A 23,392-nucleotide genomic window follows, 5' to 3' on the forward strand; every position below is an offset into this window, starting at 1 on the left:
CTGTTGCCAAAAAAAAAAAAAAAAAAAAAAATGCATTCATCAGCTGTGACTTATGGGAAGAAAAAGAGAAAGGGTTTCTCTACAGGGAGAGAGACAGCAGAGAAATAAGAGAAAGCTGTGTCTTTTGTTCCTTGGGAGAATGGAGAATGCCGAACTCTTTGTACCTTCTCTCCACTAGAAAATGTATTCTCCAGGTTGCCCAATGGCGCCAACCACATGTGAGGGTTGTCAAAAAATGGGACAGAGGGGCTCATTCTCCCCATTTCCCCGTGCCTGGCATTCTATGGGCAGGAAGGCTGGTGGAGGGAGGTGCTGGGTTGCTGCTGGCTTACCTGGGTAATTTGAGGGGTATGTGTGGAGGAGAAAGTTGAGGAATCCACTTTCCTACCTTTGCATTCTTGACATTCTGTGCAGCTCCATGTCATCACTGCCCCGAAATCCTTTGGCAAAGGGATTATTCTCAATCTTTAATTGCGTGATCTGAAGGAAAGAGGAAGAGAAAACAAGCTGGTTTTCACTTGATTGCTGCAAGACCACCTTGGGACATGAGTTAATAATAAATGTCATGGAAATGCAGCCTCTGGCAACCAAAAGAAGCAAATTAAGCCAGTCACGTCAACGGGACCCACCACTTCATTCAAGTGGAGGCTTTGAAAAATGTCCTCCATTGGACTGCTTTTAAAAGGGGAAAAACACGTGGATTTGGTTTGCCCATTAATTGGAGTCATACTCTGCATCATTCCAGCCGGGTTCTTTTTTTTTTTTTTTCCAATCTCGCATTTTGTGTTTTAAACACCATCTAGGCCTCAATACTCAGTACTCCCTCCCCTTTGGAAAGCTGTGCATGTTGACATGATCGTTGCACATCAGGCAGCGTGGTAATCTCCATTTGGAGATTGTTTTCTGCAGAAAACATGTCTTGATTATTGCATTCAAAAATTCTATTATGCCTTATTTCATGTTCATTTCATAGTTTTGCAGATAGCATTTCCTAGTTCTGGTGGAAAATGGTGCCTAATGAAATAAAAGCCAATATACATAAAGATAACTTATATAATAGCTATTGAACAGCACCAAACCTCTTTAATGTCCTAAGCAAAGAAGAGAGGGTTCTCTCTTAGAAATCTGTGTTGCAACATACAAGGCATAGTTACAGAACAGGGTCTTTTTGCACGTTTTGGTTCCAGGCCCAGAACTTTAATTTAATCCATCAACACATTATATTAGTGTGAATGTACAGTAGCAGACCCAGGTGACAGAATGCATCCATATGGATAGAGTTTGCTAGAAGTATTTCCTAAAAATTGCGTGTGAACTGAATTTTCATAGAGAACATAGAGAATCATGTTATAGACACAAGAGCAGCATGACTCAAACTTCAGTCATTCAGGGTTTTCTTTCACTATTATTGCCATATCTATACAGCACCTGTACACTGGCTTAATATTTTCATTTAAATCAAACCACTTTTAATTTACATTTATTTCACACAAATATGATATCACTTCTTTGTATGACAAACTAGAATCACTTGCTACTCAATAAGAAGAAAACAAATATCTGAAATTGTCTTTACTCATATCCAAAGCTTGCCTTCTCTTTGTTGCAAGTGGGAATTAGACACTTTTAGAGAACTAGTTAACACAAACCAGTACTGAACTGAGACTCCCTCTCTAATAGAAGACTAGAAAGATAATTTTAAAAAGAACAACTTTCAGCCAGGCATGGTGGCTCACGCCTGTAATCCCAGCAATTTGGGAAGCCAAGGTGGGTGGATAACTTGAGATCAGAAGTTCAAGACCAGCCTGGCCAACATGGTGAAACCCCATCTCTACAAAAAATACAAAATTAAAAAAAAAATAGCCTGGCATGATGGCAGGCTCCTATAATCCCAGCTACTCCAGAGGCTAAGGCAGGTGAATCACTTGAACCCAGGAGGCAGAGATTGCAGTGAGCCGAGATCACACCACTGTACTCTAGCTTGGGCAACAGAGCAAAATTCCACCTCAAAAAAAAAAAAAAAAAAAAAACTTTCTTTGTGATTTCATCATATTCAAGTATCCCTAAAAATCATCTCAAGTCTTTCACAGTAGTATAGTTACAGATTTGAGAAACTGTGCTTGATAAATGAATGTACCCTCTAATTTCTTCATTTGAAGAGAGGAATTCTTGTCTGTTCTGCCTTCTGGAAGAGATGACCTATGGGGTTTACCTCTAACCCCAAAATTATTGAAAATAAAATTATTATATGTATGTGCACCTGTGTGTATTCACCATAAAAAATATACATACAATTAATATTTTAAGATATATGATTCCAAGTATACAACACTCTAGAAAAGGCAAAACTATGGAGTCAGTTAAATGGTCAGTGATGGCCACAGGTTGGAAAGAGGGAGGGATGAATAGGCAGAGCCCAGAGGATTTTTGGGGTTGTGAAACTACTCCCTATGATGCTGTAAAGGGGGGTACACATCATTATGCATTTGTCCAAACCCATGGAATGTACAACACCAAGAGTGGGCCCTAAGGTGAACTATGGACTCTGGGTGATGATGATGTGTCAATGTAGGCTCATCAGCTGCAACAAATGTTCCACTCTGGTGCAGGATGTCCGTGGTGGGGGTGGCTGTGCATGTGGTAGGGAGAAGCTATAGGGGAAATCTTGGTATGTTCTGCACAACTTTGCTGTGAACCTAAAACTGCTCTAAAAAATGAAGCCTTTTTGTTTTGTTTGGATATGGGGTCTCAATCTACCACCCAGGCTGGAGTGCTGCAGTGCGAACATAGCTCATTGCAGCCTCAAATGCCGGGGCTCATGCAATCCTCCTGCCTCGGCATCCCAAGCAGCTGGGACCACAGGCATGCGCCACCATGCTGGGCTAATTTTTTTATTTTTATTTTTAGTTTCTGTTGAGATGAGGTTTTGCCATGTTGTCCAGGCTGGTCTGGAACTCCTGAGTTCAAGCAATCCTCCTGCCTTGGCCTCCCAAAGTACAGAGATTACAGGCTGAGCCACTGTGCCCAGCCAGGTTTTTTGTTGTTGTTGTTGTTTGAGATGAAGTCTCACTCTGTCATTCAGGCTGGAGTGCACTGGCACGATCTCGGCTCACTGCAACCTCCACCTCCTGGGTTCAAGCAATTCTCGTGTCTCAGTCTCCCAAGTAGTTGGGATTACATGTGCCTGCCACCACACCCGAGTAATTTTTGTAGTTTTAGCAGAGACGGGGTTTCAACATGTTGGCCAGGCTGGTCTCAAACCCCTGATCTTAGGTGATCTGCCTGCCTCAGCCTCCCAAACTGCTGGGATTACAGGCGTGAGCCACCATGCCTAGCTGAGCCAAGTATTTTTTTTAATTATTTATTTATTTATTTTGAGACAGGGTCTCACTCTGTTACCTAGGCTGGAGTGCAGTGGAGTGATCATAGCTCACTACAGCATTGACCTCCAAGCTGGAGTGATCCTCCCACCTTGGCCTTCCAAAGTGCTGAGATTATAGGCATGAGCCACTATGCCTACCCTAAAGTCGATTTTAAAATATTTTTAAAGTATCCGTGTGTGTATGTGTACATGTGTGTGTGTATGTGTGTATGTATGTACACATTCTCCCTCCCCCAACCTTTTTTTTTTTTTTTTTTTTTAGGTTTTCGGAGAGACAGAGTCTCACTATGTTGCCCAGGCTGGTCTTGAACTCCAGGGCTCAAGCAATCCTCCAGCTCTTGGCCTCCCAAATTGTTAGGATTACAGGTGTGAGCCACCACACCCAGCCCATTTTTGTTTAACTGTGTCTATTCCTGTAGCTTTCAGATTTTTTATTTATTTTTTATTTTTTGAATCAGATTCTCACTCTGTCACCCAGGCTGGGGTGCAGTGACACGATCTTGGCTCACTGCAAACTCCACCTCCCAGGTTCAAGTGATTCTCCTGCCTCAGCCTCCCAAGTAGCTGAGATTACAGGTGCCCACCACCACACCTGGCTAATTTTTGTATTTTAGTACAGACAGGGTTTCACCATGTTGGCCAGGCTGCTCTTGAACTCCTGGCCTCAAATGATCCACCCACCTCGGCCTCCCAAAGTGCTGGGATTACAGGCAGGAGCCACCACGCTTGGCCTCAGATTTTTTCTTGACTCTTCCAAATGAGTAGAAAAATCTATAAAATCCTTTTGGAAAGTCATCTTAAGGTGTGTACTCCTGTATTCACTTGTATTTTAAGAGTCTAAAAACCCAACACCTAATGGGGATTTTCTTTCTCACTCAGCCTTTATCACAATGAAATTTCACCCAGTTGACCATAAATCTTTTAATGGACTTGCAAAAAGTTAAGGAGAAATAAATCATTTAAAAGTGGATGAAGGACATCTTTTCCTCCCACCTCCCAGCCTGCCCCACCACAGTCTCAGAAGTAAATGTCGAAGATGGTGAGGCTGTGACACCAGAATTTAGTGAGGATCTGAGCATGAGAATTAGTGCTCAAGTCCATAATGTTCTTGCTCCACCAAGGAGCTCAGAACAAAAAATTGCCCCAAGGAAAGAAGAAAAGGGTGAATTTTATGTTATCAGCAAAACCCTTTTGCTCAAATCCATTCCTTGCACCTCAAACAGATTGGCTATTACCTAATCTTGCACTTACCATCATAGCTTGCAAAAATATGATTGCACAGGATAAGCACAATTTCTTATATATTCACTTAGGTATGTTGATCTTTACACGTAACTTCTTTTGGAAACTGATTATAGATGCCTATATGACCTAAGAATTACCCTTGAGAAATGTCAACATACAACATACATTGTCTGCAGGTCAAAATATCTGTCCACTCACATACTATAACCGTGTTTATAAAATTCCCTTCCTAATATGCTGTGTGTTAGATCATGGGCACACAAACTGATACACCTGGATTTCCCAGTTCCACCAAAAGGCTTCACTGAAACTGACTTCTATTCACCATGCAAATGTACTCCCTTCAAAATCAACATAAAACCGGATATCCGGGAGAGATTTGGGAGTGGGGGAAAAACAAACATAAATACCAGCTCCAACTGAGACAGAGGTTGTAAAAATTAATGAGAATAATTGTTGTGAATTCTTGCTTTTGAAAAAAAATTTTTTAAAACCCTCACGAGGACCAAAAATCTTAATTATGTCTCTCTATTAAGGGTTCATTTCCTGGTCCGAACCAGAAAGCTCATACCTCATAAATATAGACTCTTTACACAATGATTTAAGCAGGAGGAAAATGCCTTTTAATGGCAAAGTTAAGTTAATATCTGGGGATAGACATTGCTTGCATACACAGCCATTGTTGCAAGAAGAGGGAAATGAAATGCCCACGTGACCTTTTTTTTAACACCTAAATATTTCTAGGGATTGCCCTGGGAGCTGCTGACAACTGCAGTGAAAACTTTACAAAAACGTGTTTCACAGAATGAACGTTCCTGGGGAAGATTTGAGTTTTTAAATATCTTTTTCAAGCTGTCAACCATCTGGGGAAATAAGTCCCAAATCCAGCCCGAGATCACAGCTGGGCTGAGGAAATGTGTCTCGTCATTAGGGGCCCAGTGGTATATGGGTATGTGGTTGCAGCCTAAGAAATGAACCCTGTAGCATACCTACCTCCACCTGGTACCAACATCCAAACAGAGACAGATCATTCTGAAGGCACTGGGCCCTTTGACCATAAAAACGGTGGCCCTCATTTTTCCAAATTGTCTTGGCAATTTAATCACATGCATTGCTTTTCTTTTCCCTGATCATTTATCCAAGGCAAAACACTAGACAAATAGTCCTTGAATTGATGACATGATCAGGGAATGAGCCAACTCAACCACAATGACTAATATTTGCAGTTGTTTTTCAACCACAGGAATAAGAACTTATTTAAATTCCCAGTCTTTCAGATTCTAAACTAGCCAGGAAGTTAGAATGAGTAAACAAAGAGTTTTCCGAAGTCTGTGTTTTGGATGGAGTCGCCCTGTTAATAAACTGATCTGCTAAGTAGTCAATCAATGGTCCATCAATCGTTACTAATGCTCTGTGCTAGCTCTCTGCCAGGTCCCGCATGACACACTTGCCAGGAATTATCTCATTGAATCCTCACAACAACCCTATGAGGTGAGTTCTCTTATTATCCCCATTTTACAGGTGGGGAGATGGAGTTAAGTCATTTGCCCAAAGTCAGATAGGTTTGAACCCAAGCAGTCAGCCTCCACAGTCCTCCACCTTAACCCTATGCGATGGTGAGCTCAGCTGGCTTCTACGCATGAAGTCAGAAGTCTCAACACCCAGTCCAGGTGGGACAATAAAGTAGCAAGACTGAGTCCACAAATCACATGCAACCCTGGCCCACTTATTTAAATCACACATCATATATCCATGTGGGAAATGTTTGCAGGGGCCCTGCACTTGACTAGGAAAGTGCACAGTTTTGGATTTGCTCCTGAAAAAGAAAATAGGTGTCTTTGGTGCTCTAAAGTAAGAAGTGGGGGAGGGTAACAGAAAGTTGTCTCCCATGAAATTTCTCTCCCGGATGTCAAGGAATCTGTCAGGCTGGCTAAACAGAACTTTATGCACAGCTCAGCTGGGCTCCCTGACTCAATCAATACAGAAAAAAAGCAATTATTGTGTGTGAACACTTAGTGTGGCACTGAAACACACATATATCCAAATGCATATTTGGAGACACACATTCTTAGACCTGTGAGCATTCAGACACACGATTCCCTCGATTGTGCTAAAAAAAAAAAAAAAAGAAAAAAGAATCACACATACACACCCCATTGGGCAGGCAGGCATTCATGCACATCAGTCACTAAATATGTGCATTGGGGAAGAAATTTTTTAAATAGCAATGTAAAGGGTGTTGGGCATATTCACAAATGGTTGCAGTGACAGTTTCACAGGTATACATTTACATACACATGAAGCTTATCTAATTGTCTATTTCAAATGTGGCAGTTTATTAGATGACAATTATGCCTCAATAAGGCTGTCAACAGAGAGAAGGAGAGAGGGAGTGAGTTTTCTCACATCTATCCACACCTGATGAGTCTTAAGACCATAACTACACAGAATTTAGGGTGTTTCTTCCAAAGGACCTGAGCACTCAGATGGTTTTTTAAGCAGGTCACTTTTGTATGTCTACCCTTTCCTATCCTCCTATATGAGCCTGGGCTTTCTTGGGGTAGAGAGGGGAAAGATGTGATATATTTTTGGACCCCTGTCTGGTCTGAGAGCATGTAAGTATACACATATATAGGAAGAACTGAGCTTCCTTATTGCTATTTTTTTTTCCTTTGTGGTGACCGTCACCATAAAGCTAAACACAGGTTTACAGCAACCATTGAGGGAAACAGGTTTCAAGGAGCCAGAATCAAATTGGCCTGAAATAGTTTTGCATCTTTCAGGGCATTCGGCCCTCAGTTTTGCTCTTGCTGGTTCAACAAGTGGAAGGATACTCAGAAAAATCCTCCTACCCATTTAAAAAGGAATGGTGTTTTGAGGGGAATGAGTTTTCTTTCTGAGGGCAGGAAGCTCTCTCTTGACCTGGGTTCCAAGACAGGCCTTGTGGCCTGGAAAGGACCATCTATCACAGCTTGGCCTGTTCACAATCTGGATTTGGAGATTGCCCACAGCATTTTGGAACAGTCCTGGCCTCAGCTGGGGTATTCTCTGCCAAGCCAGCCTGCACCGGAATGACCTTCGAGGGGGGATGGGAGGATTTGGGGTGCTAAGCCTTCCTCTCACCCTTCTCTGGCGTCTCCTGTCCAGTCCCCAGTTCCTGCAGTTCTCCCTCTACCCCAGCCTTGCTGGTGGGGACAGTAGCTAAGAAAAGGGAGGGGCACACCATCTCCACATCCATCTAGGTGACCTGCCCTCACAGATCCCATATGGACCCTCCTCCTACCTTGCCCTTCCACAGCCTTCTAAGCCCAAATCACTGCTTAATACTTCTAACAGTCTACAACCGCACGAGGGCAGGGGCCCCTCCCCCAGCACCTATTGCTCGCCTCTCCAGATCCTAGAACTTTTCATACCAAGGCTTAGGAAACATTAAATCCCTCCTGCCACCCGCAATAAAACGAATCCACATACACTCGGGTATCTAAGGAACAGAGGTGACTCCTGAGAAGTCGAGACAAGCTTTCTCCTGAGGAAAAAGAGAAGATCCTCCCCCACCCTCCAACCTGCCGCTATAGGCAGCCTGCTCCAAAGTCATTGCCAAGCTTTGAAATGCCGAAACCAGCTCCTGGGTTTTGAACCTCATGAGGTCTGACTTTCACACAATCCATCCGGCAGCATCCCGCCCCTACACCAAACTGCAGCCACCTTCTCCCAAGCAATGCAGGTGTGCCTCCCCTCACCAAGCTGTGGTTCTGCAGGCTCTTGTCTAAGTCCAGCTTGGGAGTGTTATCCCAAGCTGCCGGTGGTGCAGGTTGCCCTGTTTTCATTTTAACAAGGCAAACCTTGCTCAAGAATGTGGTCTGGAGTCAGTGATTTCTGAAACAATTAGGGAAGCATCAGGAAAGTCCAATCCTAAGGATTCCGGCAACTTTGCCACCTGCACTATTGCCAGTTCAGTGGCAAAATTGGGTGCAGTGGCTCATGCCTGTAATACTAACACTTTGGAAGACCAATGTGGGAGGATCGCTTGAGGCCAGGAGTTCAAGACCAGTCCTGGCAATATAGCGAGACCCCGTCTTTACAAAAAACAAAAGTTAAAAATTGGCTGGGCATAATGATGGTGTGTGCCTATAGTCCCAGCTACTCCAGAGGCTGAGGTGGGAGGATCTCTTGAGCCTGGGAAGTCAAGGCTGCAGTGAGCCATGATTGTGCCACTGCACTCCAGCCTGGGTGACAGAGTGAGACCCTGTCTCGGAGTGAAAAAAATTAAAAAGGCAGAGAGGAGAAAACTGACCCCAGCAGAAACGGTTGCCCCAGAAATGAAATGGCAGCACGAGAGCCATTAAGCAACCTTTCTTCCCACTAGGCATTTCATAAGTTCAGTGGGATGCCTTCTTGTGGCATTTGAGTGTGTGGCCCATCTATGGTTTGACAAGTTTGTTTCTAACTGGTGTGGGTGCATATGTGTGGTTGTGACTGTCATGCCAAGCCCGTGGATGTAGTAAAAAAACAGCTGAAACTCTTAGGCTGCAGCTTTGTCCCCACCCCAGCACCCTGGGATCAAAGTTGGTGACTGCTGCCATTCAGAGGAGCAAAGTTCCAGCAGGAAACCCTTGTAGATTCATGCAAAAGAAAGAGCAGACGGCCCCAGGCGCTGGTTCCTGGGCTTCAGGCTTACCTTGTGGTTCTGGTAGGAAGTCACTGCTATAAACGCAGTCTCAGGAAAGACGTGAGTGCAGAACGCTGTATTTTTTGAGCCAAATCCATTATTTTCATCCGCTTTCACGATGTGTAATCTGGGCTGGTATTTGTGCATGGAATTTAGAATAATCTAAAAATAATAAAGAAAATGAGATTGTAAGAAAATCAAAACTCCCTTTGTCTCCAGATAAAACCCTGCTCCCCACCCTCTAAATTCGCCTTGTTATATCGGCTCTCGAAAAATAGATATTTTTCTTCTGTTTTGAAAAGGGGCCAGGGATTTCATTAAAAAGAAACATTTCAAAAATAACAATTTCCAACCGAAAAAGCCAGGGTAATATTCCAGGAATCTACCCAAGGCACACAGAGCAGTAAATCAGAATTCTTAATAAAGTTTGCTTAATAAATTAACTCCCTGCATAGGGCACTTCCCACCCCCAACGGGAGCTGAGCAAGTCTGCATCGAGGAATCCGCGTCTGGAGGGAAGCCTGAACGGCACTTTTGGATTGACAGGTGGTGCTGGGGCACGGGGACAAACAAACAACAAATATAGAAATAACCCCCACTCCCCAAATCTCTAAGGGATGCAAGAGAAGATACTAAGTGTTTGGAAAACTGAAATAAATAAAAAAAATCACCAGTTCGCTGCACACCCTTTTTCTGAGGCTTAGGGTGGGTGATCAGACCTCAAATGTGGGGCCTTTGTTTGGAGAACAAGCAAAGTAGAGTTCGTGAAAAGAGAAGATATTTGGGGGTCGCGGGTGATCTGTCCTCCAAGGATGTCGGCTCATAAGGTGTGGGGAGGAAGCACCCCCCACACCTCTCAAAGAAGAGGCTGGTTGCCTTGGAAACTCCCTTTCTCCAGCTTTATCACGTTTCAGGATCCACAACCAGAATTATCTCCAGGCTTGCCCCAGACAGAACGGCTACATCTGCTTTTTCGCGAATATTCACTTTCTACTTCCTATCTTCCCCATATTTAGGGGTGCTCCCAGGGGCAAGAGGGATCCTAACTGCTGTAGTTGTGCTGTTATTTTTCCAATCACCATTATCATTAGGAAGAGGAGGAGGAGGAGGACTTCCAGCCTGCACGTTCTTGCTGGAGCCAGGGCTAGTCACAGATGAGCATCCTCACCAATAAAACTGGATTTGTTGTTGTGATGACGCTAATATTTACCAAAATGCTCTGAAACATCCCCACGGAACGTGCGAATCGCCGCGTTTAACAGCCTGAAAATCTGGCCTGCTTTTTCCCGGGAGCTGCGGAGGTTGTCTCAGTGACTTTGATTATTTGCATTGATGACCCTGGGGCAAGATTCTTGGACCAACCCCGGAGCCCGGCCCCGAGTGGGTGGAGGTAGTTGGGGGAGGGGAGCCGCGGCCCGGGCGGGGGAGGGACGAGGAACTCGCCGGCCCCGCGGCTGCCCGACCCCGGGCCGCGCGGCTCTAATCTCCGCCCGCCGTGGCCCGGCCGCCTCCCCGGCCGATAGCGACGCCGACCGGGGCGGCGTGGCGACAGAGAGACGCAGCGGGGCCCCCCTGGCCGCCACAGTCCCCGGCCGACGGGGCCATCGGCCCGGCTTAGCCAAATTGCTTTGACGGCTGGGGACAGTGTGGAGACATCAGCGCGAGGGCGATCTAATGGCTCCTAATTTCATTAGGGCGGCTCTGAATTAAAAGTCCGGAGTTTGGGGTGGGAATGCCTGGCTTCTAGGCAGTTCTGAGCAGCTCCGAGCCCCTCTCCCCATCTGGGAAGGTCCTGAAGCTGGCAGGGATGCCAGGAATTTGGTGGTGAGGTTGTGCACCTTCCGCAGGCATCCGCCCCAGAGACACCCCAAAGGCACTCCAGAGGAGCAGAGAAAAAGCTAGGAGCTGAAATGAGCCTGGGGAACCGTCCCACTTCCCAGTGTCAAGGACCACGCAGGACCCCACCCGAGGGTCCCATCCTCCAGAAGGAGCCAGCCCAGAGATGCATGTGGAACCTTTAGAAATGGCCCCGGTTTTCCGGTGCTGGTAAGGCATCTGCTGGGGACTGGCAGATACACAGCCAGGGCGGGTCAGCCAATGCCTACGCAAGCTAAATTTACAGAGCACCTCCTGGGAAGCCCAGCAAGAAGGACTCGTGGGCAGAACACCCGGGTTTAACAGAGTGGCTCTGCATTTGCCTGGGAATGCCTTCCGAGCCCTCCAAGCAGGCTGCACAGACGGAATGATTCTGTCTGCTCTCCACCCACGTGCTGAGAGCTGCATTTACCCATCAGTGGGGACACCTGAGATCCTCTTCCCATCCCAGATCCTGGGGACTTCAGTGCTTCAGCCCCGAGGCCTCAAAGGAGCAGATTTCTCGTTTGGCCCTTCATAAACCATCCTCCCCGCCCCCTTGACCAAATTCATTCCCTCCCAGCTCCCTCCTTTCCCTGAAATCGGCGACCATGTGCCTATCTGTTGCTCCTCTTTGAAGCTACAACCTTCCAGGACGGGGAACTCCTTTGTAATTAGAGGGACCTAGCGGCAAATCTCTGCTCCCAAATACAAGCTGTAGGACCTTGGCAAGTCACCCCCTGTCCCCTGGACTCTCCTGTGCAAAAGCTATGCCTCTCCATCCTCCTCCTAGGCTGCCATGAGAATCAAATGCCCTAAGACGAATGTACCCACTTGTATGGCAGAATCATCCAGCTAAAAGTTCTAAACGTGAATACAGAATCCATGTTCTGTTCTCGTGATTATCTTCTACAATGAGATTTGGGGACATTTTTTCAAAAATCAGTGTTTTGTGTTTTGTTTTTCTTTGGAGAAGAGGGGTGATGACCCTACTAAGAATCCACTAAAACCTACACATTCTTTTGGGTGGTGGGCAGGCTGCACATTCAATACCCTGCATTCAGTTTCAGGAAATTCACCAGTCCCCTCTCTTGGGTCCAATCCAGACTCCAAGTTTAGGACCCTGGTTTAGGTTCGCCTGTTCTGGGCACAGTGTGGAAAGGGAGAAAGCTGATTGTTGGAAAAAACAGATCTCCCCAGGAGTATCAAGCTAAAAAGCGGCACTGGCACCAGAGTTCGCCTCTTATAAGTTCATTTCCCATCTGGAAAAGAGGGGGCAGGTGAGCTGGGCTCTCCCTCTCCCCTGGAACATCCCAAAATTAAGGCAGGATTGGGAAGTGGGGAGGGAAGGTATATGGCTTTCATTGTGGTCCAGCCTTTGTGCAGTCTATACTGGGTATCCACTGGGCTAGGGGGTCCATATTTTCTGCAAGACTGAAACACAACCCTCCACTCCTAACCACAGATCGAATTCACAGACCCTCCAGGCCTTGAATGAGCAGCTTCAGTCATTCCTCCATCCCTAGGCAAAGGGAGAGGGGTTGGGCCCTAGCGGCAAGGAGGCAGCCCCAGACCAGGTGAGCCGGGGGCCATATCTCCAGCCACCAAGGAACGACAGACCCAGACCTGGGGAGTGTGGATCACAGGGAGGACTGCAGAGGGGCAGATATCTGTGTAGGAGAGTAGTGGAGACAGAGGATGAAGTAGTAGGAAGAAAAAGAAAGCAAAGGGAAAGCGAGTGAGAAGGTGAAAGAAGAGAAAGGAATGAGAGAATTGAGACGGAGGGGAGGAAATGGAAGAGGAAGGAAGGCCAGATCAAGAAGGTAGAGGCAGAAAGCGACGAAAGTGGGAGAAAATGGAGGAAAGAAAAGGAGAAATGTGGGCACACAGAGCCAAGAAGAGAGAGAAACCCAGTGAGAAGGGAGAGAGGACAAGAGGGAGACAAGGCGTGGAATCCAGGCCACGGTACTCACATGCCCAAATGGGTCCAGGTGGTTGTTGGTGAGCTTGAGTTTCTGGAAGGAGACGAGCTGCCTCATCCAATGCGCCCCGGTGGCGGGGGAGTCTGGGTGCACGTAGAGGCGGCCGGGCATGGCGGGCTCAGCTTTGCCGGTCACAGACCTAGATGAAGGAGAGGTGTACTAGAGGCCTGGCTCAGAGTCTGGAGGTAGCGCACTGCACCGAAGCGTGCTTCGGTTCACGCACCAGGTGAGGGTTGTTGAGTAGTAGCTGGAAATAATCTGGAGGCCCTCCCGTCTCCCTTAGGTATCTGCAATCCCAGCTGCCCCACAATACTTTGTGCCTGCGTCCAGGCAAGCCCCTGGCCCAGCCCTTTCTTCTTACAGCCTCTTGCATCCCACAAACAAGTGACGGGCTCTGGAGGTCTGGACGTGGAAAAAGCCTTGAAAATTCCTTGAGGGCTTTCAACGGGGATTTCATCCTCAGGCCTCTGCACTGCTGGCAGCCATGGGAACAATTCTACCCAAGAAATGGGCCTCTCCTAACTGTTTAACTCGAATACCACTAGCCGATTTTGCAATTTCATAAAAATGCATGTTCAAAGCAGGTAACTCATAAAAAATAACTATAAATCGTTTTATGCCCCCAGAAATACCTCCAGCACTTGGTAACAATACCCTTTGTAAAAATCCACAACCTGTGGGTGCAGCGATAGACACAGGCACCTCACTTCCTCTGAGCCTCCGTTTTCTCATCTGGAAAACCGGAGCTAATGGTTGTAGTTTCTTCGTCTGAGAATGATTAGTAAAAAGCAATGGGATAGGAGGACAGACGCCTTTAGCACACAGTAGGAACTAAAAAAAAAAAAAAAGTTCGCTGATTCCATTTCAACTTTTCTGGAGAAGGTTCCACTTTTCTCTCACCCCGCTCCACCTGCCACCCCAGTGCCTACCATTTGTTATCTGCGAATTTGTATCTGTGATCGTCGGCAGGTACAATGTCCATGAGAAGAATGTACTTCGTTTTGGGATTAAGGCCCGTCACCTTCACTTTGTAACTGGGAAACATCCGCCTAAGAGAGAGGGAACGAGGGAGAGAGGGGGGCGGGAATTAATGCCAGCATTTTAAGGCAGCCTCTATCCATTTTAAGGGAAAAAGCGATTCCTGGAGAAACGTGGAAGCGGAAACTAGCCCGTTCCGCTCTCCGCAAGATCCATCCCGGGTTTCCCTTGAAGTTATAGGGAGGAGAAAGGCGAAGGGAGGAGGTAACAGCAGGCGGGCAACTGTAGGTATCCTAAGCGGAAAACAAACCAGGACGCATGCGCCTCTAGAGAACGGGTTTTGAAGATGCTTCAAAGGGACCTCCATTTCAACTCTTGCTAACCGCCCTTTTCAGAGCCAGACACCGACTATTAATATTTGTGGGGAGAGGAGGCTTATTAGGTACAAAGCTAGGCGTTGATCCCAGAGGATCGGTCTAGCCAGGTGCTTCCGCCGATCTTCGCGGTGCTAAGGTATCACGTGTACACAAGGTGTGTGCGCCCCAGAGACGCACACGCGTGGGTGCGCACAGGCTTTCCGACCTGGCTTTGGTCCTCTGCCCCTGGAGGAGGGGGAAAGCCGCGGTTCCCAGTATAACTCGGTTAATGACCTCTGACACGGGTCTCTAGCAGGAGTTTATTCCTGAATGCCCCCACAACTTCTCCAAGGCGCCTGGCACTCTTCCTTGGAGAGTCGACATTCCTTGGCCTTCAGCAAAGACATTCCAGACCCTTCCAGGTCTGGTTTCAGAAAAAGCTGAGGCCTGAACTAAGATCCAGTCGTTATCAAGCCGATGGCCCGGAACTGTGCCGTCTCTGCTGCCTTTCTGCGCCCTGGCGCACTCCAAATTTCCCTCCACCTTCTGAGGAGCATGCCCCAGAAAGCAAAGATTCTCAAGCCTGGCCTGGGGCGAAAAGACAAGTTGGCAGATCTCGGCTCACTCAGCGATGGCGGGAAGGGTCGAATGGAGGCCTCTCCCTCCGAGCCCTGGAGCCAAAGCCTCGCAGTGTTTATCAGCCTGAGCGAGTGCGCCCGGAGGCGGAGGCGCAGAAGACTTCGCAGGCCTTTTATAGTTAAATCCTCACGGCTCAGGCTCGGGGGGAAAGAGGGACTCGGACGTGTCTTTCCTTCCTGGGGGAATAGGAAGAGGACTGCAGTTCGTTGATATAAACAGAACGCGCCTCCTAGTTCACTCAGGCCTTGGGTCGAGCGGGGAGCAGACTTTGTTTAATTTTAAATAATAATAAATGTCACTGTTGTCAGTTTATTGAGGGAGGCTTCGGCTGGAGAACGGGGGCGGGGGCGTCTGGAAAGGCGGCTCCACCCTCCCCCTTCACACACTCGGTGGCTTGGGCCTACCGGTCGCCTGCTCCACACGCCTGCTCGGGGCATCCTCTGGCTTTTTGCTTTGCGGGACGCGGAAGACCAGTCCAGCACTGGTAGGGATGTGGCCAGGACGTCCGAGACCTGGGCGCGCGCGTGCACACACTCTCACACACACTGACATACAGAGCTGCACCACTCTCCTTCCTCCTCCCCAAGAAGTCTAGCATTTCTAGCTAAAACTCTGCGAGCTTTTAAGGGGAACTCTGGGGCGAGTGTCTTGGCGAAGCTGCCGTGTTTATCGGTGTCTGTATATGGAGCCCGGCCGAGCCCCGGTTCAGTTTCAAAGGCTTCGCCTGCTTTCTATAAACAATGAAAGAGGTAGCGAATACCTTCAACGATTCAGAGTTTGACAATCGGGTGGGACCCTGGAGCCACTTCAAGGTCAGGGAGGGTGGGAATGAGGGTAGGAGTAAAGATAAAGTCCAAGATCCCTGAAACCCGAAGACCTTCTAGACTCTGTCTTCTCTGGGTCTCTGTTTTCTGTGTTTTCCTTTCTCTCTTCTCTCTTTCCCTCATTACGAATCCAGATAGCACGGCCTCCCAAGCTCTTTATTGTTTTTATACGTGAGGTGGGAGAAATGCCCAGTTTCCGGACTTGAACTTTTGGAGTATTTCCTCCATCCTAGGAGAGATCAATGGAGGAATCTCCCTGTGCCTCTTTAACCAGGATCTATCTCTCTCTTTCTCTCTCTCTGTCTCTCTCTCTCCTCTCCTCTATTCTCTTCTTTCTCTATGTTCCCTCTCCTTTTGCCCGTTTCCTTTCCTCTTCTCTTCCAAGCCACCTTTTCTTCTTCACCTCTCCCACAATTTCTCTTCGTCCTTCTCTCTACACAACTAACCATCTCACCTTCCAGCCTTGGTTATGATCATTTCCGTGCCCACTTCGTGGAATTTCAGCCACAGTTCTCTTTCATGGAGAAACACTTTGATTCCCTCCATGCCCTGCAAGAAGGAGAAAAAAGTCACCCTGGCAAGCCCTGGCAGTAGCGGTCATTTCTTCCCCAAACTCCCCCAAAACACAGAGACTGCTCCTCCTTCCCGCTGGAGCCTGTGGTCTCAGAGGGTAAAAAGTGGCCTCAGCCCACTGCAGAATTATCTGGAGCACCCAGGGATCCCTATGTAAGTTGAATCCCTGAGGTTTGCAACAACCACTTGAACCCACAGTGCTGTATTGTCTCCTTCTAATGCCACCAGCACAAGGCTATGGAATGATCACCCACCATCAGCGTGCTCCGGAATGTCACTGAGGAGGACCGGAATAAGCAAAAACCAACCAACCAACCAAACAAACAAACCAAAAAAAACCAGAGCCAATTTCAATCCACTTCACATGAGATACAGGGGAAAAACAACAAAAACAAAAAAACAGACAAAAAAAGCCTAATCCAGAAAAACTAGAAACCTAATCTAGAAAACCACTCAGAATATTCTCATGTAGACACTCAGATGCCCACACATCAGACATACAGATATGCAAATACTTGCTTATTCTCGGCCATGGCGAGTGCAAACCTGAACATATATGAATTTTGAAACCTAAAAATGTTTGTATTATCATATGTTCTTACAGTCCAGAAAGATAATTAATCCTAAATATCTATATTAACAAACCTTCCAGCCTCTCCCTACAAGTAGTTCCATTCACATCCAGCTATTTGGATTATAGGACACGCCTGATGCCATTTCAAATTTTGGCTTTCAGCTAAAACTAAATTTACAGAACCGATGCAAATATATATATATATATATACACATATATACATATGTGCACACACACACATACATACACACAAACTCTTCATTTTGGAATAATTTACAACAGTCTACAAAGTGGGTTTGCTTTTCCTTAAAAGAAAAAAAAAATCTGTATAAGTTTCCTAAACTGTGTTCACGCTCTCTGCTTCTTTACAAATATGCACACGTTTTCCTGAAACTTAAAGGCCAAAGAGAGAAGCCGGGAAAAGCCACGAAGGGATCGAAATCCCAAGGCAGGGTTTTAGCCATGTGCAAGTGTCTCTTCTGGTCGTTACCCCGTTCAACCCCGTGTGACATCTTATTTAAAAATCACCGGGGTCTACTGAGGGGCCGACTTGAGCGCCCAGTGCATCCCGGGTTTTGGGCGCAGACCGCAAGGTGAGGCTCCTCCCTCTGCCCGGGCCCAGGTTGTAGCCTGGCGAACCCGAGGCTCCTGGTGCCCTCCGGGCAGAGCCCTGTGCGCTCCCAGCGGCCGGTGATGGCGCGCCAGCCAGCCAGGCCCCGACCGCAAGACAAATGGTGCGGCGCGCGGGTCTAGGCGGCGGCGCGGAGGAGGCAGGAGGAGGCAGGAGGAGGCGAAGGCTACGGAAGATCAGAAGAGGGGTCAAGCCATCGCTCATGCCGGCCTGAATCGGCCGCTGACCTGGCCCTTATTAAGATGCTGAGGGCCGATTCTACACATAGCGCAGCGAGAAAGGAATTATCTAGGCCATTGTTAGCTGACCCCAAACAGCCGGATAATTGAGATTTCTCGAACAATTTAAATAGATTTCAAAAATCCTTTGGCCGTAAAGATAACCGTCACAATAAAGTAGACGGCAATACGCTAGTATTTGGGGAGTCAGGGCAGAGAAAGGTGGAACTGAGTGGGAATAAAAAGGAAAAGGGATGATTATAGTCGGTGGGTTCGTTTTGGTTTTTTTTTTTTTTATTTTGTTTTTGTTCTGTCCCCGCAAGAGGAGCGGAGCAGGGAAGCCAGACTCTGACTTTGATCTCTGCAAAGGGACCCGAAGCGCGAGGTCTCCTTACCTGCTGGGTGAAGGCGGCCTGAGGGGACGACGGGGACTTGCTGGGGGCCCCGAGCGCGCTCTCGGGTTTCGAATCGCAGGGCAGGTCTTTTGCGTCAGGCTCCAGAGGCGTGTGCGCTAGGCCAAAGCCCTCGTCTGCGTCGGCCATGGTGCGCCCGGGGCCCTGTGCCCGCGCAAGGTTCTGCTCTGAGGACAAGAAGCAGGGGGAGATGGGGGTGGGGAGGAGAGAGAGAGAACGAGAGAAAGGTTGGAGAGCACAATTCTAGTGACAGGAGGGAGCAGTTTGGCCCCCGGTTTCCAGCTACCAGCACCTCCGTTCCCAGCTGAAGGTGACTGCAGAAGGCCCTAGAATTATTACTATTACTCGTATTCCTAGTAGTATTACTATTACTTTATGAGCAGTCACAACCTCTTGCAAAAGACCCGCGTCAGACCCGGAGGAGGCGAGGCCCGCATCTCCCCTGCGCAGGCTCTCCGTGATAAGCAAGCTGCCCGTCAAATTTGTCTGGACTTCTGGAAGAGCCAATAAAGATAAGGCGTGGGTATTTTTGGAAGCCACTGGGTAGGAACCAAAAACAAAACAAAACAAAAACCCAGTGTCCTTTAGAGAATTTCTTTCTTCGCCAAATTACAACATGCCGTCAAAACTCTTTTTATTAAACCTCACAAGAGGAATAGTTTCCTGCAGCAGTCAAAAATGTCTGAAATAACCCGCCTCTTGCAAAAACAAAAACACAGAAGGGGAAGGTTGGGCAGATTGAAACTAGGTTCAAAAGAGAATTCATATACATCTTTTATCAGTTACAGGCCTTAACATTAAAAGTCCTTTAAAATTAAAAGTCCTTTTCTTTACCCCAACCTTAAGTAAGATTCGTTAAAAGATAAAAAGTAGCCAAACAGAAGACTGGATGAAGAAAGCCACCGTGCAGCGGTTCCGAGGGAGGCTCGTCACTGGGTGCCCGCCACCAGCGCTCTGATGTCGGGCGGGGGATAACGGGCATTTTGTGGAGTGACCAGGCCGAAGGGGGTTTCTCTGAACTTCAGCCAGGCCTGGCTTGCTAAAACTGCAGGCTCAGGCTCAGGATTGGCGAGGACAAAATCATTCTCGGCTAAGTCCTAGGCTAGAGACATTGAATCTGCGGCCCGGGTCCCCGCAATGCATAGAACGGCCCGGGTTTGCAGGCGTATGAGGTTAGAACACACAAAATAACTGCCGCAGAGCTGTTCAAGCCCGATGAGCCTGTCTCCTGCTCTCTGATCTCCTTCCAATCTCCTCTATACTCAAGTAGGAATTCCGCCTAGAACGGGAAGACTTTGGGAAGCGGGCACAAGCGATGGTCCTCCAAAACTTTAGCCCCCTTGCTTAAGCAAGGGGCCAGATCCCACCCTGATCTGCAGTGGCCAGAGATCTAGAAATGGGGCCGAGGAGAAGGACAGCTTCTGAGGCCTGACTTGCAAGCAGCTTTCTTCGCCTCTTTCTCGGGGCTTCAGGGAGGCGGCGACTGGAGCCCCGCAGCCTACTCACAACAAAAGAAAGCAGGGCTGGCGCCCCCATACGCGCTCCCATTCACTGCCGGCCGCCGGGAGAATCCTACCCCGCGTCCTCGCCAGGGTCCCGGGGAGCTCCGGGCTGGCGGAGGCGAACAAGATGCGGTTTGACAGAACCAGGCCGTGCTTCTGCAAACCTCAATGCCGCTCCGCCAGCCGCGGCGGCCTCCCGGACTCCATTGGCCGGGGAGCTCCGAGCCGCGCAAAATCTCTCCAAGCTGCGCTCTGCAGAATGCAAAGCCGGGCTGGAATCCGCCATTCCCGCTGCCCCAGCCGACTCGGCCGACGAGCTCCCTCCTGAGCCTCCCGGGCCATCTGCCGGGACGGTTACCTCGTTCGGTGAAGCCGGTGCATTCACCACATCCTCTGCTGCTCCTAGCAGGGAAGCCGGCGGCGAGGCGGGGGAGCAGGCATGGTGGCTCCGGGGTTTATGCGGGGTTTACTGCTTACCCAGAATAGCGGCTACTGCCGCCTACCAGGGCGCACCTACCGCTGGAGCCTCCGCGGCGACTGCCCACCGCCAACACACACCTCCTCCGCTGTGCGCTTGCTCTCCCTAAATACTTCCCAGTTGGCAAGCGCCAAAGAACACAAAATAGCCTCCAAGAGCACTGGACCATATAATCTCAGTGCCCCGCTCCTCCTTTACACCCCCAGGGAGGGAAAGTTGGGAGCCCAGTGAATGGTCGAAGTCCTTTCTGAGCGCAGCTTCAGGATTAAAGTTCCCGAATTCGAGGTAAGAGTCAGTCTCTCTCTCTCTCTCTCTCTCTCTCTCTCTGAAATACAAGCCAACTCAGCTGAGCACAGTGACGTTGGGTTGCCTCGATGCTCACAAAGTACTGAAATCGCCTATCCAACTAGCTCCCACTGCACTCTGCCGCCCTCCCCCTTCTCTCTCCCTCCCACCCTCCCGTCCTCCCTTCCCCCCCCAACTTTTCCACTAGATTTCCCGAACACTCGAATCACAATACGACTCTCAACCCAGACCTGCAATAACTCCCTCCTCTCTACCCCTTTCCCAACCTCCATCCATCTCTGCTTCTCTGAGCAAGCGGTGGCTGCAAAAACTCCTGCACAAATCATTTCAAACGCGGTCGGCTTCTAACCGGGAAGTAATCTCAGTGACGCTGGCGGTGCAGAGAACCGAGTCTGGACGCACACACACAAACACACCGCGGGCCTCCGCAGCCTTGCAGACATTCTCTCCAACGCTGACCTCGAGAAGGAGAGCTGCCTGACCCCGCCTGGCCGGCGCTCGCCTTCCTGACATCTCCCCTCCACCCCCTACTCATCACCCCTACTCTCAACGACTCTGGGGTGAAGGCAGGGTAAAGGTGCATTGGGATGGGGGCCGAGATCAAAGATGCTAAGAAATCGCTGCGGGCCCCCACCCCCCACCCAGTAGGGCCACCAGACCTCCCCTGCTCCAGGTGTACACAAGGCAGTGCCCAGTTTTATTAAAATAATCAAACAGTCACTGGGGACTGGCTAGGGTTTTCATCTCCACTGGTCTCCTCTCCTTGCCCTTCCCCTCTCTGAAATTTTTTTTTTTTTTTTTTTTTTTTTTTTTTTAGGGTGAGTTGAAGAGGTCAATAAAAGCATAAACACAGTCAGTAGGTCTCAGTCTGAGCAGACCCAGATTGGGACACCAAATATTGGTGCTTGGAGTAAATGTCAGGAGTCCTGTTCTGTTTCCCATCCTTACCTCCTGTACCCCCATCATCCTGATTTTTTTAGGGTTCTGATAAGAGACTTGGGCCTGCAAGTCAAGGTCTGGAGAAAGGGATGGAGGGAGGAGAAATGTCCCGAGATCAGCAGCTGTGTAACCCTCCGTGGCTGTTCTGCTAAAATCCCAGGCCAGGCCATTGCTGCAAAATGATAAAGTGGAGAATCTCCAACCCTAAATATGGGGCAACCAGGGAGAAAGCCAGCCCTCCTTTGCTATGGTGCTCACTCCACCTTCCAGGTTTGTTTGCAAACAGATCTTTGCCCAGGCGATTTATTTATTTGTGAAAACACCCTCACCCTCCAGGTCAGCTTGGAGGCCTTTGGGCTTGCTAACAAGGCGACCTTAGGCCGAAGACACAAAAAACAAACATGGCATCGGAAGGAGGCTGAACTGCTACATCTCCGGTAGAGGGAAAGGGAAATTCAGAAAGACCTTCCCAATCCCTTTAAGTTCTCAGAGATTTGGGGATAAAATTAATTCCCATAAATAATCTTCAGGCCCCTCTAGAGAGGAAAAATCTGGACTCTCCCAGGTAATAGCCCAGCCAGATTTGCTTAGTTCATTGAGCACAGATGGTCTGGGCCACCAAGCAAAATAGGGATTTTCAAACCTTTCCAGAGAATCCATTCTTGCCAGGTGACACACGAAGCCATTCTTATTTCATTCATGAAAAGTAGCAGCACAGCAAGGAAAGATTCAGCAAGACCAAGACGGGGTGAAAAGCCAAGCAGGGCCAACTGCAAAGAGAAACCTATTTCCCCCCTTAGTCCTCCAGGGCGAAACTCACCTCCAGCTATCCCACCTCTTCTTCGTAGCGCAAAAGCCAGGAGTGCGCCTCGCTGGAGAGGAGGGCTCAGGTGAAGACTTTGAGAGGGACCACCAAAAGAGACCTCTTTAGGCCAGGTCTTCTTCCAACGTCTGTCAAGAAGAGCACGTACCTCCCAGCTCAAAGTTGGTTTGTGGTCTCCAACAAATTAAATATTACTGTTTATTACCAGGCATACCCCAGTAAAATAAAGAGGCAACCAGGCGATAGCGACTATCTTACCAGCCGCTGCACCTATAGGACTTGGAGACGTCACGAGTCACGCAACCGGCCCGCGCGCTGTCACGTTTGCCTGAGGGGAAGCGGCGAGAGGTTAATTTCTCTCCGTCTTCGCCCATCAGTGCCGGGTCTGCGCAGCCACAAGTCCCGGACGTCTCGGCCCCGGGAATAAATAAAGACATAAACCAACCCGGCTTTCTCCGGAGAAATGATGGTGATGAACATAAGACACAAATAGAGCCAAGATCGACTTTCTTAGGAAGGGGGAGAGGAGGGAACTCTTCACGAAGGGAGGTGGGAGTCCACCTCAGACCTCTATTGGAAGGAAATCGAGTTGTTCCGGGCGACTGAGGTCTCGTGCATAAGGCAGGGGATACTTATTATTAAAAAAAAAAAAAATCCCCCGCGGAGGAGCTCTTGGCAAATGAATATCGAGGCGCCGCTCTAGCTGGTTAGGCTTGGAATGCGATAACTCAGTGCCCTCTTGCAGACTTGCATAGAAATAATTACTGGGTTGTCGTGGAGGGGACACGAGACAGAGGGAGTTCTCCGTAATGTGTCTTGCTGAGAGAAAGGTCCAAGAACGCAATTCGTCCCAGAGTGGCCCGGCAGGGGCGGGGTGCGAGTGGGTGGTGGAGTAGGGGTGGGAGTGGAGAGAGGTGATTTCTGTAAAGAATAATTATTGCACCAGGGCCCGCCGAGGCACGAGGCACTCTATTTTGTTTTGTAATCACGACGACTATTATTTTTA

General features: G+C 48.5%; 1 protein-coding gene across 3 annotated transcripts in view; it reads right to left on the reverse strand.

Annotated features, from left to right (window-relative positions):
• TBX5 (T-box transcription factor 5) overlaps nucleotides 1-23,010 on the reverse strand; it is a 53,972-nt gene extending 30,962 nt beyond the window's left edge. Inside the window, exons 1-7 of one of the 3 annotated variants that reach the window (XM_030821939.1) lie at nucleotides 22,384-23,010; nucleotides 18,321-18,505; nucleotides 16,384-16,478; nucleotides 14,062-14,181; nucleotides 13,124-13,271; nucleotides 9,306-9,458; nucleotides 389-480 (exon numbers count right to left, since the gene is read on the reverse strand). In XM_030821939.1, the coding sequence (XP_030677799.1) occupies nucleotides 389-480; nucleotides 9,306-9,458; nucleotides 13,124-13,271; nucleotides 14,062-14,181; nucleotides 16,384-16,478; nucleotides 18,321-18,467 (755 nt within the window). In that variant the 5' untranslated portion in view covers nucleotides 18,468-18,505; nucleotides 22,384-23,010. Of the gene's footprint in view, nucleotides 1-388; nucleotides 481-9,305; nucleotides 9,459-13,123; nucleotides 13,272-14,061; nucleotides 14,182-16,383; nucleotides 16,479-18,320; nucleotides 18,506-20,198; nucleotides 20,728-22,383 lie in introns of those variants that run through there. The other 2 variants (XM_030821938.1, XM_030821940.1) reach the window with 2 other exon arrangements.
• Nucleotides 23,011-23,392: the final 382 nt, after the last annotated feature.

The sequence above is a fragment of the Nomascus leucogenys genome, chromosome 10 (genome assembly GCF_006542625.1).
Source record: "Nomascus leucogenys isolate Asia chromosome 10, Asia_NLE_v1, whole genome shotgun sequence".
In the NCBI taxonomy this organism is placed as follows: Eukaryota; Metazoa; Chordata; class Mammalia; order Primates; family Hylobatidae; genus Nomascus; species Nomascus leucogenys.